A 16301-nucleotide genomic window follows, 5' to 3' on the forward strand; every position below is an offset into this window, starting at 1 on the left:
AGGGGTTGAGGCTGTCAGGCTGACATGGCAGGGGTCAGACACAAAATCCTTCCCCCAGCTTGGCTCCTTTGCCTTTGCTTTAGGCTTTAGGAACAGGTCACTTGCTGGTGGTTTTCTGCATCTAAAATAATATGAGGGATGGCAACAGGGAAGATTGTAGAAGATATGAATTTATAACACGTTTAATAGACTAAGTATTAGCACTAATTCAATGAGCAGTAGGAGAAGAAATTGTAAATGACAAAGGCATTTACAGTTAACTGTCTGAGAGAATGCAGGGAAGTAAATCATTACATGAAAAAGGAGCTCCTTTTCTCAACCTACCCTATTAAAAACCCCACTAAAGAGCCAAGGCATTTATTGATTGCTTTCTACTTTCCCACTGCCGAAACTAAGCACTCCTCTATTTACTTTGATTTAAAAATGCATTATTGTCTACTTTCTAATAAACCAGACAGTGGAACAAGAAACTCAAATTATTCTAAGTTTATTCTTAAAAGTCCGTTTTTTTTTGTTTTTTTTTTGAAAGACTGAAGGCCTTAATCCTTAAAAGCCTTTTTGAAAGAAATGTTACTAGATGCTGGTCTTGCAGCTGGGCCCAGATTGAAAGTGCACTTACATTTTTATGTCTAGCGCTGAAGGACTCTGAAGTTAGCCCTCGCACTCCACATAAAAGCTTTGGAAAGGGCATTCTTTGCCACTCGTGCAATTCATTCTCTAAGAAAAGGAAATGGAAAGAAAGATTTCATGTCCAGGGTTTCAGGCCTTTGATCATTTGATGAACATTGGATCCTCAACCTGGGCCTCCAGCTTCTCAGGCCAGACAAAGAGGGCCCCGGCCGCACAGGCTGGGCCTCGGTTCCCGCCCGAACAAAACCTTTGGCGGCCGCACAGTGTGACAGCCTGGGAAAGGCCCACCTCAGCAGGGCTGAGATGCCCGCTATGCCCTTTGATCTTTCATTTAAACCCCAGCCAAAGCACCAGGTCAGGGGATTTCGCGTCGCACACCCCCATGGGCAGAGGGGAGCAGGTCAAGAACAAAATGGGGGTGACCGATCTCCAAAAAGCCCTGTGACGCCTTTCTCTGGCCAGTTTCACATGACTTGTCTGGTATTGTGAAGCGCTAAGCCCACACTTAAAATGGAATTTGACATTACATGGTACAATGGAGTCAATAAATGGCATTCTTCAGTGCTTTTACAACAAAGTCAACCTTCCCTTAAGTGGCTGAAAGCCCCAAGCTAGAAAATACTTCTCATTTACTTCTTTATGCAAGTAAATTGCATATACTTTAAATCTAGTTTTCATTACGGCATCTCATTGCTGATGACTGAAATGAGCCGAACAAATACCTAACAAAGGTCTATATTAATTTTATGATGTACCATTGCTTCTATTTTTAATGACTAGTTTGTCACATGGCACATAACAAGTGTTGGAAATATCTCCACATTCCTTCACAAAATGAAAACCTATTTTCCAATGAGCATGAAAAACTAATCTCATCCCACTGAAAAAATTATTTTCAGCACAGTGCTAAGGAGAAGGCAAACACACAACTTCTTTTAACATCAGCAGCAAGTTCCACAGGATGCTTGTGGGCAGAAAATTAAGTCCTTGTTTGATGAGACTTGTTAACAGTCAGAATACAGAGAGAAAAAAATGCTAAACTCTTCTTTTTAAAGGGACAGGTCGCCACTATGTCCTACAGGACTGGGATAAACAGGATGCAGTAGATGACTGCAAAACATAGACTACATTCTTAAACTACATACAGAAATATGTCTAGGTTAGAAGATTTGAGAATCTAAATTCTTAAGATTTTTCGAACTCAAAGAACTAAACATTCTTTATATAAATTAATATATGTTTTTACAATTAAACCTTTTTCTTTAAATATACATTTATGCATAATGCCAGATCAAGGTATTTTAAGTACTCAAATCAAGAACGGCAAATAAGGATTTTTTGGTTATTTTCAACCTCAAAATATTTTTCTTCCTCTTAAAATGCAGTTCCATGAAACTGTGATACAAACATGGCCAAAGGCATGAGCAAGGGTTACAATATATAAAATAAAGCTGACTATTACATCTTTTTAATGTACAGTCAGGTTTATATTCCCACTTTTACCCTCCTTCCTTTTGAAATCAGTATCAGTTTAAAAAATTTGGTTTAGTTCTAACATATAAAGACTATTTCAGGGTATTTCAAGTACTTCCCACCATGAACCATTTACCAATCAATACAAAGTAAAGGAATGGTCCTAATCTCTAAAGAATCTATAGACTTCATTTTAAACAAACAACAGTATATATTTATGTTGACAGATGATTTCCCACTTCATAAAATTGCACTTCATAGATAAGGAAACTAAGAAACAGGCAAGTTAAATAAATTGTTCAATATTGGACAGTGGGAGAGCTGGGAACAGAGCATTAGCCGATTTATTTTCCATCTTCCGTCCTGTTCACTACAGTCTTTTTCCTCCTAAGAGACAAATCTGTGCAGCACATGAGGCCCTGTCTGGTACCAGCTCTTCAATGTGCCCTGGTGGCAATGGACAGCTACAAAAAGAATTGTGGCTGGGTAGGTGACAGAGGCCTGGGTGACAGTCATGAAACAGCCCAGGACCTAACTCATGTAACAACTCAAAGACGATTGTACAGCCCCAAGGCATCTTCTTCTAAAAACTGTAATAACGATTTTAAATGATGCATTTAAAAATCCAAATACTTTTAACAGCACAAAAACACCTGCTCACTCACAAAGCATTTGCATTTGAGTTTGTTGTTTGAAATCGTTGTGAAAATAAAACTTAAGAATGTTCAGAAAATAGTACAATTTGCCTCTAATTTATTCTCAGATTTTCTCTGAATATTGCTCTCCGCGTTGTCATGGCAACACAAGCACATCTTTCAGCACTGAGGAAGTAACAAGCCTTTCGATTCTCACCTTTGGCCATTTTATTGAGAACCATGTCAATTAGAATGTAGGTTCCACTTCTTCCTGCACCATCGCTGCCAACAGAAAGGGAAAAAAAGAAAAAATAAGACCTATCAATGTGCATCTAGACTTAACATGAAGGTACTTGCCCTTAGTGTTATACGGTTACATAAAAGGAGGAGAGGACAGAATGAGGGGCTAACATAGGGTACTGAGACAGGGGGAGAAAGCTTGCTCTGAATTCACACAAGCTGTTCATGAAGATTAACTAATAGCTTGCATGGATAACACCACTTTGTTTTGATTTTTTTTAAGGCAAGGTATGTTTATGCAATAAAAGTATTTTAAACACCAGCGGCAAAGTCAGTAACCCTAAGACAGGAAACCATTTCTGCTCAAAAAGTGTACATAAAATGAGCTTATAGTCACTTATATACAAGACCAAGAAGCATGCAATAAGATAGACAAGAACATTATCCAGAATGGTCTCCAAATGTTGCATATTACATTTAAACACAGCGGTCAGAGGGAATGCATAGAGACCTGTCCAAGAACCAACATATTTGATTACTGAGGGACTGCAATCTTTCTTCACTATATACCACAAGTGATTTGTTTTTTTTCTTTTTACCTTTCCCTTTAATTCTTCCTTAGTTGCAATGACCAGAAGAAATATTATCATGTAATTCCTAAGAAACAGCTTTAACTTTTGTGTGCCATCAGCCCTTCCTCAGAGATGTGAGACCAAACTTTGGGAAGGGGAAATCTCCCTAATCGGAATGCAGCTTGTGTCCCTTTCAGAGAGCAATGTGTAATTGCCAGCATGATGCTCTTTTAGAGCTGCTGTTAGCAAACATAATTAAGACTTTAAGTAAAAGCTTTTTTTTCTTTCCCTCCCCAAAATTTTTACAAAGGTGCATGTGTGACCAATTAGACTGGTATGTAGTTTTATTAATTAAGCCATTATTTTTATTGATAGCTTAATTTGTGTACAAGAATTAATGAAAGGAAAAATAACAGAACAGCGTGAAGCACATTATTACATTCTGTTTACAGGCAGGCTATGAAACTTAATTTTTGTTAAGTCTCTGTAGACAGAGGGTTTTTTTTCTTTTGGTTACTAGATCACTGCTTAGAGAAAAGGAGGCAATGCTAATAATTTTTTTTCTGTCTATGTCTATGAAGGGAACAAAGACACAATCTTTTTAGTTAAGCTGAATAATGACAGACAAGGCAGTGATCAGGCCCAGTAGAAACAAAGACTATGGAGCGGATGGCAAACACTTCCATCCATCACAGTAAGGAGAGAGCAGGAAACTTGAAGGCTCTCCATTCTGCATCAAATGTTTCTTTTCCCAGGCTTCCTGAAGGCAATGCAAAGCCTGCTCCAGAGCATTCACTTCTGCAGAGGGCTTCCTCACCTCCACTAGAAGGTGACTCTGATGAGCTCTCAGTGAGAAACATGTCCTCTCCCTCCTCACTCCTACCCAAAGTGGCTTTCCATGATCTTCCTTATCTACAACAGTATTGTAGATAAAAAAAATGCAACATTCTCCTTATAACACAGAACCTCCAATGGCAAACCCCGAATATTAACATTATTATGGTGAAGTTTTCCACTGACCTGCCCGATAGCTTTCCTGTGCATCTATCAGACTGTCAGGCCTACAAATAATCTGTGCTTAAAGGATTACTCAATCTCTAGGTAGGTTTCCACTCCCTGACATTGCCCTGTCTTCTTACCATGATCACTAAAAGCAAGCAAACAAAACCCCGCCCCATAACTGAGTGTTAATAAAATAAGGAAGACCAAACTGGGAGGGAATGCAAGGAACCACTATCATTTTCAAGGAGATTTATGAAATTGAAGTGCTACTTATATTCGAAAGAGTGGCCATACATTGCTAAGACATGGGACATCTACAAAATCATAGGAAAATATAGCTTTATTATGAAAAGAGATCCTATGCATTAATTAGCATTAAAATAAGATTAATTATATATTATACCTTCGGCCTACCTCACTATCTGCTTAGTCATTTATCTAAAGATTTAATTTGTCCATTTTGTTTATATCTCTATTAAATTCTTACACATATAAAATCTCTCTAAAGCTATTTTAGAAATTGTACTTGCCTGCAATGAACAACTACTGGACAAGAGCGACCCTTGTAGCACTTGTTTACTTTTCTGAAATAAAACAGACACAAAAAATTAATTAAGCATATTAAATACCATTTCTTTAGCCAACTGTCAAAAAATAAGCAATAAGAAAGCAAATATTGCAGTCTTTAAAGAAACAGGTTGACAACTTCTTCATATAACAAGCAGTTTTTACATACATAATCTTGTTTAATTTTTGCTTCTACTTTGCTGCTGCAGTAATCCCAGAAAACATCCTATTACTGTTGTTGGCTAGGCAAAATAAACAATTTCTTTTCTCAAATATCTCATGTCTTAGCTCCAATACTAAGATTCTCATGTGATGCTTTAATTTTAAAGCCAACTCTGAGTTCATGAGCTTGTTCAAAGACATATTGAGGGGCATCAAACAGAATCCAAAATAAAAAAATGACTATTCCAGTATACTTTGCACAATGTGCACTGATTTGTAAAACCAGATCTCCACAGAAAAGCAAATACCAAATCTCCTGAAAAGCTTCTCACAAAATTCAAAAATTTATTCTGTTGTGGTGAAAATAACTAAAACCATCAGTAAAAGCTTTACTGCTTTGGTTCCAGGGAAGAAGTCTTATATATTTAATATTTACACATTAGTGTCTTCTCTAGCTTCCTGGTTAAACATTCTCAGTGGCAAGGGAATATATGTAAAGTAAACCAATAAAAGTACAGCTATAGAACAGGTCTGCTGATAAGTACACTGAGTGAAGGGATTAACTAGTGCTGAAGCAAAGCAAGATACTCAGTCTAAGAATAGAGCCCACAAAATTGGTTTAAATCTACTTAAATTGCCTGACAAAAACCAAAATTCCAAACCCTCTCTTCTGCTCTAGGATTTATTTTGCATGTCAATTATGTTACAGGCCCAAAACCCCATAAAATATGCACACATATGTTAACAAGGCAAGCTGGATAAAGGCTAAAACGGGAAAGCATTGCTTCAAGAAATCAAAACCTTTCATTCAATTTCCTTGATGAGATGTTTGAGTTTACTGGAGCTACGAGGTCTCCTATAAATCCATTTCACAGGGCAGCTTCCAAGGGATGTCCAGGTGCTCTAATGGTCCTCAGCTCAGCCCGAGTGTTACAGAGGATGCTGAGTGCTAAACTGAAGTGAGCTGCTGGAATTTGGCAACTGTGGTATGATGTTATTATGAATTTTAAAGCATAGCTAACCTACTGAATCATTTAGTTCTTGGCTGTTCATCTATTCACTAACATCTGTGCTGTGAAAACATGCATATATCTTTAAACATGACTTACAGGATAGCCTGAAGATGCCTAAACTTCTAAATCTGACAGGGAGTCAGGATACCTGGAACTCAACCCAAACAGGCTATGGAGATGTTGGTGATGTCCCATGAAGCCATGTTTTCACATTTTGCTTTTTGTTATTTAAGATTCCAGCCAAACATGATAGCGATATTAAATTCTTGCAATGATTATCTTTAAACATTAGAATGCAGGAATTTTTCACAATTCTTACTCTTTTGCTTACTGATGTAAATAATTCTTGCAGAGACATTCTGTCTCTATTTATATTCCCTGGATATAAGTAAGTAATGCAGCAGAACAATGTTCTATGAAATAAGTGTTAAGTCATTGAGAAGCACCTGATTTTAGAAGCTAAATGGACCGTTTACACATCCATAAATGCATATATATGCAGGTACTACTAAGAAAAATATCAATGACTTAAGCTGCAGTAGAGTTTTCACATGAATGAAACATCCAGTTCTTGATGGTCGTAACTAAGCATCAGATCCTTCTATACAGTATAAAGCCTGATATTTATTTTTTGTATTATACGTAAAATAGTATTTGAGATGTCTGCAGCAACATCTGATCAATCTGCATTCCCCTACATGCAGCTGGTCATCCTCCCCCCATCCCCACCATGTGCATTAGTAAAGAGTCGTTTCTGCATTTTAAGTATGGAAGAAAAGCTAGTAACTACAGAAGGATATTTACCATTTCATTTTCTGCTTGTGTGGTTCCTTTGTTCCTTGTATGGCACCACTAACATGATATTTGCATGTTGTGACTAGCCATCTACCAAAGTCCTAATATAATTTCAGTGAGAAACTTGATCTAAACCTATCGGTGAATCAGAGCTCTCGGTAAATCAGACAGCCAGAGACACGTTAGGGAAATACACCTTATGTTTGTCAGTTTTATTGAAGCCGTTTCAAACATTTTCATTATCACACATTTCAGAAAACACGTTAAAACAAAGGGTTTCAATCCAGCTGGTTCATAGCTTTGTCTATATATAGTTTCTGAAAATATTTAGAAGTGCAGCAACATATTTCATTCTTAGTTCTGGCTAATGAGAGTGAGCTGAAAATTCATCAGTAAGCAAAGTTCCTGAATGTTGAAGAAAATATATATTTTATATATATATACACATATACAGGAAGAATTAACTTAGAAAGAATGATTAGTAATACAAACCAACCCTTGGCTCATTGAGTGAAAAAGAAATCATCATGCAAACCATCAGCAAGCAAAGGTCAGAGGTCGTTAGAGGCTCAGAAAAGGGGTTTCCCACATTGTCCCTGCAGCAGAGTCACAGTTTCCAATGATCACTTTTGTGACTATGCAACTGGGCTCATATTACTAGCTGCAACATCACAAAAATGACACTGGCAACCGCTAATTAGCTGGCAAAATAAGAATTTGTCCATTTTTAAAGTGAGCAGTGTTAGTAAATGCCATTGCACACAGCGAGAAGTGATAGCATAATAGATATATATTTTAAGCAAAGCCCTCACATGTGATGCTAATTATCTTTTAGCTTAGCAGTCCCTCTTTAAAGTGTAAATGTGCTCCCTCTGGGCTCAAGAAATATTTAATTACACATATCAGTGCATGACTAACAAGCTAGTCCAGAGCAATAATGATTGGTCTATTGTTCAAAATGAAATTAGGACTCCAGAAGCATTTAAAACTGACCAGTGGTTTCTGTAGTAGCCTCACCTTTCAGGGACTGTCTTTTGCATAGATTTTAAATATATATATATAGAATAATCTCTTTTTGGCAATTTATACCTACATTATGAAAGTATGATAGATTATTCCGCAAAGTTCAATGTGTCTGCTAGATGCAAAATAATCTAAAACACTGACTGATACATAGTAAGAGAAATGTAAGCTTTCAGTTTTCAAAGAGACTCGCAAAATTTACTTCAGTAAAAATTTTAAGGTCCATATTTCCAGAGACTCTGGGCAAGGTAATTTTGGGAATCCAATTTTTCTTGGTGATGAATTATAAAAAATAGAGGGTTGGTTATGTATATGTTCAATTTCATATATGTATGTGAATATATAAATATACACACATATCCATATATATATATACGAACACACTGAATGCACATAAAAACATAGATAGATTAAAAGGAATGAGAGCAGCCCATTCTAGCACTACCCTACCACGAGTACGGTAGTCCTGTCAGACATTTATTCTGGGGGCTTTATGACTCAGCTGTCGTAATCCAGCAGAGTTTGCACTTTAAATAGGAAGCTTCAGGTGCAAAACATGTATTCCATAAATGAATTCCAAATACATTATTTCAGCAATAGTGCGTTAGGTTTTTTGCCATTAAAAAAACCCAGCAACATCAGATGACCAAGAAAACTGAGATTCATAGACCAGCTATTGTGCATGCCAAAATTCCTTTTCAGGCGGAATTTTACTATGCATTCAGTATTATGAGTTCATTGTGCAAAATTTGCACGTAGCAAATGATTACAGTACCCTACACTGGACTGTGAATACATATTAAATGAACACTCAGAATTCAATTAAATCTTAACAGGTTCATTCCCAGACTGGCTTTAAATACAAAGAATGGCAGCTCCACTACTTTTCTCATCTAATTCTAATTTTTCTTTTTCAAAGTATTTCACAACACTTCTTCAGCATGGCTATTTAACCCTTACACAATGTCACTCTTAGCAGTGCTTTCTGGGTGATGTGAACTGCGATTTACTGTAGAACTAATCCTGCTGTTCACTCAGGGACCTCAATCTGTACTGAAGCAAGTCAGAGTCAAGGTGCTCCGAATTTCAGATGTCCTGGCTGTACTGGCTCATTTATAGTCTGGTTACAATTGTTAGCAAATTTCCCACTAATTTCCAAATGGGCAAAATCGGACACCACATTGGCTCTGTGCTGCAGCCTCACACAGCTTAATGGCACCAATTCACGATTTTCACAAGAGAAATTCACTACAGGCAACTTCCTACAGTACCACAGGCAAAGGGAAATCAACCTATAAAGGTTGAACCTAGAGAAGAAAACTTTGAAAATTTAATTACAATTTCATCTCCAGCCTATGGCCGTGCTTCCTTCCTCTACTATCGCTTTTTGGTTGCAACTCTGTAGTGTATCCTCATATTCTCACCGAGCCACAGTTCCTACTGACTCTGTACAGCTGAACTCTTTTACTTGACCTGCTTTGAAAAACCTTGCAAGAAGAGAATATGTACGAGAATACTGATGGATGAAGGGTAGCATTTAATCCTAATTTTTAAGGGCAAAATTTTGCCAACAGACAATTGTGCAACTGGCTCCCGTTGGACAGAAGCCAGCTTTTCCCCTCGGGTGCAGGTGTGTAACTCCCACTGGCACCAGTCAGAGCTCCCAGCACTTATTGAAAGAAACTAGTTTGGACCTTTTGAGCACTGAGCCCCTTATAATCACTTCGGGGGGTTGCAGATAATATTGAAGTACAGAGAGGGAAACACGCGATCCCACAGGCCGCTTGCGGATTGAGAACCAACTCCCCAAATCTCCTGGAGATTCTTTTCATTAGTCATAAGCGCATCACTGTGGATTAGCTGATACACGCTAACACCTACACACGATGCACTGGGCACGGTTTGCAATCAAATGAAGATTATTTTGCTCTAGTATTTATCATGCATGGCTTTAATTTTCCAATTAAAAATTAGATAGACACAGCAGACATGAGAGAAGGTGGCAAGGACTTTCACAGGTTTTGCCTTTGTATATTTGTATTTTAAAGCCACATGGACTTTCTTTAAAATACCAGAGGGTACGCTTCGTCAACAGTTGCATCTGCTTTCTCAAATTTCCACCTTTCTGCAGCCAAAGCAGGTCTACAGACCTCACTGTTTGATCCTTACAAGCAAACGCTCCCACGGGAATGCTGATATTGCCATATGACTCCAACCTGATTTTTGTTTTGAAGCGTGCTCATACTACATAATTTATTTGTGAGATTCCTGCAATAAGGATCATAGGGGAGCCACACAAAAAGCCTGGAAGTGGCAGAATAGATAAATACTTGGAAAACAAAGAAATACAGAAGCACTGAAGAGCTGTATAGAGGGAAGAAAGGTGTTGCTCTCTATATGTGAAATGAGCACTTTTTAAAACCAGGCAACATCTATGTGTGAGACAACACTAAACATCAACCTACTGCAGATTTGTGTGTTAGTTTAGCATCGTGGCATCACAGGCTGATCACCCCCATTTCAAACCAGAAACATTTAGTTCCTCAGATCTGTGGTGTTGTAAAGTAACTGTCATACTCGGTGCTTTACCTGCGGAAATCCAGAAGGGATCTGGTGGAAGCAGGGACCCTCTGATCGTTCCAGCTGAGGAAGTGGAACTGCGTCACGGTGCGGGTCTCGTTGGTCTGCAGGTTCTTCAGGTAGAAGCTCCTCACGAGGAAATCCTCACACCAGATGTGCTCAGAAACAAGGTTTACCTGTGTCCCACAGGAAGGAACAAATGGAGATCAGCAATTTCGCTTGCAAGCCACATCTTCAAGATTGCAGGTATAAGATGTCTGGGATGAAGGTCTTGCATGGAAGTTTTATTTTTATTAGCAAATTGGCCAGTGCTGGGAAATTATATATATATAAATATTTTTAAAATTTAGCAATCAGTGTAGTTGTAAGGAAGAGGTTAGCTGCCACTGCTGTTTTATTGAAACATTAAAAAAATTATTGACAGTTTTAATGCAAAAGAAAAAAATCACTACATTGAAACTTTGTATTGTTATGCGAATACAAAAGACACTGCCTGAAAACATCCCAGACTGCCAGCCACTGTCTACTTGGAAATGCCCACAATGCATTGCCCAAGCCGCTCTCAGTGGTCTAAAAAAATCTGAGTTGACTTCATATGAGAAGTGAAAAGTCAGTTTCATCTGCTGTTTAGAAAAATAAGCATTAAAAATGCAGCTTCTTTGCAGAGTTCATATTTTCAGAAAATTACTTTGTTCACATTTTAGTTAAAATAACAGTATTTCTTCATGTTTTCTTATTTTTCGTATTTGGCATTGCGGTGATATTTTCTTCCTGTACTCAGCTGGACAGCTGGAAAAATCTGACAGCCATTGTCAATGCTACATTGCAACACAACTGGTGATATGATATTTTGAGCTTGAAACGCAAAACAGAAAACACAAATATATATTTGTTGTTGTGGCTGAGGCAAGAGGTAAAAATAGATAGCATTAATTACTAAAGCTATATAGAGGCTCTCTACGAAGATACACATATGGTTTTCCTAGGGCAAAATTCACTAGTTCTAAAAATACTATTTTCCTATAAAGTATAAATACATGGTTTCACATTTCAACCACTTGCAAAACCGTTTAAAAAACTAAAATTGTTGTCCTTTTTTCACTGTAATACTTGGCTCATTATTTACTAGATTTCATTCAGTGGAAACTACCTTGCTATTAAGACCGCACTTGAATTTTCCACAAATTTCAAACTACTCAAAGGCACACAAAGAGTATTTAAGAGCCCTCAGCTCGACCTCCAGGTTCGATCGGCTTAACTGCCACTTTGCCCCGCAGGAAACCAACCCGTACACTTACTGTCACGTTTCCAACCAGATATTTTGTTTAGGTACCTCGTAGATGTGGTAGAGGTTTGACCCTTCGTCCGGCCAATAGTGGTAGCACTGTTTGACTCCGTTTTCTGCGAGGGGTGTCAGCATGACAATAACGACACAGCCGTTCTCCCAGACCATCTGCAGACAAAGAAAGACACCGTGGCCACATTGTGACTGCCTAATTACTGTGTGACATGTATAATTACTGCACTCAGACACACAATCAAAATTTATTCCATTCACAGGAAATTTATTTCATTTTCATTAGACACTTTTACTCTGCAGCTGCTTTCAGATCCCTGAATAAACTGGCATCATATTTTGCAGGCATCCATGAAATATTAAAGAATTCCCAGCAATTTCAATTTGGGTCTTCCATAAAATCTCTCCTCATTCCTGGTACTGTGTTCAGCTGCTTTTCTGTCAAACTTTTGGATCCAAAGCGAACACTGAACAATGCTTGTGGAACACACAACTATTTGGGATTTGGTATTTAATACAAAACTGCATGGACCTGCTTAAGTCGCACATACTGAAACCTGCTCATGTCCTTAACCCTGTGTCTTTTTACAGTTTGCCACGTAGCAAAAGCTATTAAAGTGCTGCATTGCTGAAACAATCATAAAAGTTGCATCCAAACAACAATACGGAGGAAAAGGCAGGAAAACCAAATCTGGTCTTCCTGAAACGTTTCAGATGGAGAAATTGTCCCTCCAACAACACGTTTATAAAAGATTTGTTGCAAATGTGCATTTCCTTCTTCTTTTTTCCTTCTTCTTTTTTCCTTTCCTTTAATTTTCCTTCTGTATTTCCTTTCTTCCCTTCTTTTCCCTCTCCTTTTTCTAATTTCTTTTTTTATTTTTTTCCTGTCCCTTCTCTCCTTTGTCTCCTCCTTTTAGTTTTCTTCCCCCCCCCCTTTTTTTAATTCTCTCTGTCTTTTCTCCCTTTACTTTCCTTTTTTTTTTTTTAAATGGAGGTAGATGGAAAGTCCACCTCCGGTTGCAGACCGTGCACTCACAGGGCACAGTACAGCAGGAACAGAGGAAAACTGCGTATCTTCACTACCAGTGCGATCGCTTAATAATTTAGAGGAGCCACAGAGTGGGATACAGGAATCCAGCGCATCCTGAAGAAAGGATTTGTGGATCTCTCCCACAAAGAGCAGAACAAGCAGAGATGCTGTGGTCTGGCGTATCTCTGTTCCAAATACAGCCCATGGTGGAACAAAAAGGCTCCTATGAATTAATACCAAGCAGCATAATCACTAAAAACTGTTATTATTATGCTGTACATTGATGTTATATTTGCATACAACTTTCATTGTCTTTTTGCTAGCATATAAAATTACTGAATGAAGAGCAAACTGCTCTTTTTGTGAAGGGTTATGTTTAATTCACAGAAATATTTATAAGCAACTGTATTGACATGTAAATTTTGTAAACAAAAAAGGCCTTTGTCTAAACTGTGCAAAGATGAGATGATACATTCAATTCAAGGATTATTTTTTTTAATTACATATCAAATAAAAAGGTTTCCCATTCATGGATAATGATGTTGTCTTTTCTTTTAAGAATAGCTTGCATGTAGAGAAACAAATAACATTTTTCTTCCCTTTTTTTCAGTTTGCAACATAATTAAAACAACTTTTAAAACCAGCTTAGTATTATTTAGAGAAATTAATCTAGGGTTTGCACAGAATAAGGTTATTTATAAGTCTGAACAGAAGTAGGGAAAAAATTACAGTTGAATGTAAGGAATAAAAATAATCTTTCTTATCTATTTTTTGCCCTTGAAAAGATTTTTTAAATAAAAATATCTGTAATCCCACCAGTCCCTGTTAAAGACTCATAATGCCACATGACCAGCAAGAATACTTTAAATTTATAGGTAATTTATTTTACAGAGAGATGTAGATTTATAATTTGTATCTTTTTTGTACTGCATCTGTTTTAGGCCACAGCTGGGAACCTTCTTTGTATGTAAGGAAGATGATACAGATTTCATTCATTCTAATGTAGTTTCACCTTTTTTAGTCTGCAATCAGACCAAGATATGAATTCAAAACATGCATCTTACTTTAAAACTAGCCCCACTAAATCAGTGCTTTCATCACATAACGATTTAATGTGCCTCTAGAAGGTATAGAAGCTCATTGAAGCCATTACGAAAATGAGGAGAAACACAGTTTTTATGAGTGTAATAAAAATACAATGATCTAGACCATAAACTAATCATCTAGCACTCTGCTTGTGCCACCCAAGTGTAACATTATAAAAGCCCACTCGTTTAGAGAGGAATCCTTACAGTTTGGCAACCCTGTTCATTGGTTCAAAGATGCAGCATTTCATTAGAGAGGGGCTGTCTGCATCTCTGAAGATTTGATTAAGCGTAAATCCAAATGAAAGTTAATTTAAACAAACAATTTCAAAGTTACTCTGGGGTACAATATTTCCTTTAGGTCATTGTGTGAAGACTTACAAGTCAAATCTACTAAATCAAGAAGGCAATACCATCTAGTGCCGTCATCCCTGTTGCAAGCAATTGTCACCGCATCTCCTGTGCTTACCATTGAGGTGGGATTTTCACTAAGACTCACAGCCTGTGACTGGAGGACTACAGCATTTTCTTTGTTTCCTTGAAAACTTAAATATTAGACCATCAGACTGGATTTCTTTCCAAATAACACAGAAGTGGGACGATTCAAAGGCAGTTCACGGAGTGTTGCCTGTTCACTGCCCCATCTATAACTTGGTGATGGATTTTCCAGGAGCCACATCTCCCATCACAAAACACTTTGCTGAGCTCAGAGCATCCAAACATGGCCATGTGCTAGAAAGTGGACATTAGGACCGTGTCTTTGTAATTAGGGAAGGAACAGGTAGCACACACTTGGTCTGCACAATCCCAGTACAGCCTTTGGAGAAGCCTCTGGTTACCAAAGAGACATTTCAGCTGGGCTTGGAGACTAAAGGAGGAGGTTCAGTTGCAAATTCACAGTAATTCACCTAATTCTGAACTTTGTGCGCTTGAGCAATAGGAAGTAAGCCAATGCATGTGACAGAAGAATAAAGAGAAAATACTCAGGCCAGAGGTTTTTCTTTTCAGGTAGAGCCCAGCAAAATTAAGCCTTAGACCTTAAGTTTCTATAAAAACTACATATACGTATACATATACATATGCATATACATATACCATATAACTATAACTATAAATGTATGTGTGTATGTATATATAAAACAACTTATTTAGAACACTTAGCACAGGCAGTTTCATGTTTGTAATGTACAGTAGTATTTCCAGGAGAAGAAGAAATGATGAATGGAGTCTTCTGAATGGAAGTGATGAAGCCTGAGTTCCTTATGGGAGCTCACTACAGAGCTCTGCTGAAAAGGAGGACTGCATAATTTGTGTGACATGTCTACCTTCGGCATATATGCCTCAAGAGTAGCATGTTAATGATCTTTAATGAGGTTCTGCTCTATGCATCATTCTCAAAACATTTCTTAGACAAGAATAACACCATCCTTTTCCATTTATTACAAATTAAAGGCTGAATCCTGCAACCCAAAGACAAGCAGCGCGTTTGACATCCACAGGATTCCCTGTTGATGAAATCCACCACGTGTAGAGACCTCATGCTGTGGTTATCTAGCGTGCCAGTCCCATACAAAGGACTTCCGCACTGGGGTGAATTATATTTAGTAAGAATTACTTGCAAAGAAGCACAGAATTGGTTTTTCAAGCAAAGAGAAAAATAAAGCCACAAATAGGAGAAATGGTGCCACAACAGTGCCACAAATCCAATAAACCACCAGTTTTTGAAAGCCTGTATTTTAAAATGTCTTTGTTTACTAGCTTGAAAATAAAATAGTTAATTCCACTCAATTTATTTTATTTCAGACACTTCATAATTTCTAAGCTTCTTTTTATAATGAATGATCCACCCAAATCCCTTTTTCAGCCATTTTCTTCTTTAGTTTAGTGATGGGGAAATGACAAAATGACAAGACATGTGCTCTGACCAGACACTCTTCTTTTTGGGGGGGAACTGGTGGAGAAGTTTCTAAAATGTGATGATATAAAAGTAGAAAATAGATGTGATAATCAGTTAAGCCCAGCAAAGTCATAGCTGTGCCAGACAGCTAAGCAAATCCGTTGGCTGAAAAATTAAGGATCAATAATCTATGTTTAATTAACAAAAAAAAAATCTGACTCTTGTAGTTTAAATGATGGCTTCAGAAAGGACCGCATATAAATACGTGGTAGTCAGGATGGCTCCATGTGTTACATTCCT

At 37.6% G+C, this 16301-nt stretch overlaps 1 protein-coding gene across 1 annotated transcript in view; it reads right to left on the reverse strand.

Annotated features, from left to right (window-relative positions):
• Window positions 1–16301, reverse strand: part of LOC104546507 (receptor-type tyrosine-protein phosphatase N2-like) — a 100643-nt gene that overhangs the window by 18608 nt on the left and 65734 nt on the right. The window contains exons 7-10 of the mRNA XM_010191920.1: window positions 12026–12145; window positions 10702–10868; window positions 5083–5136; window positions 2956–3020 (exon numbers count right to left, since the gene is read on the reverse strand). Of these exons, the coding sequence (XP_010190222.1) occupies window positions 2956–3020; window positions 5083–5136; window positions 10702–10868; window positions 12026–12145 (406 nt within the window). The remainder of the gene's footprint in view (window positions 1–2955; window positions 3021–5082; window positions 5137–10701; window positions 10869–12025; window positions 12146–16301) is intronic.

The sequence above is a fragment of the Mesitornis unicolor genome, unplaced genomic scaffold, assembly GCF_000695765.1.
Source record: "Mesitornis unicolor isolate BGI_N332 unplaced genomic scaffold, ASM69576v1 scaffold40740, whole genome shotgun sequence".
In the NCBI taxonomy this organism is placed as follows: domain Eukaryota; kingdom Metazoa; phylum Chordata; class Aves; order Mesitornithiformes; family Mesitornithidae; genus Mesitornis; species Mesitornis unicolor.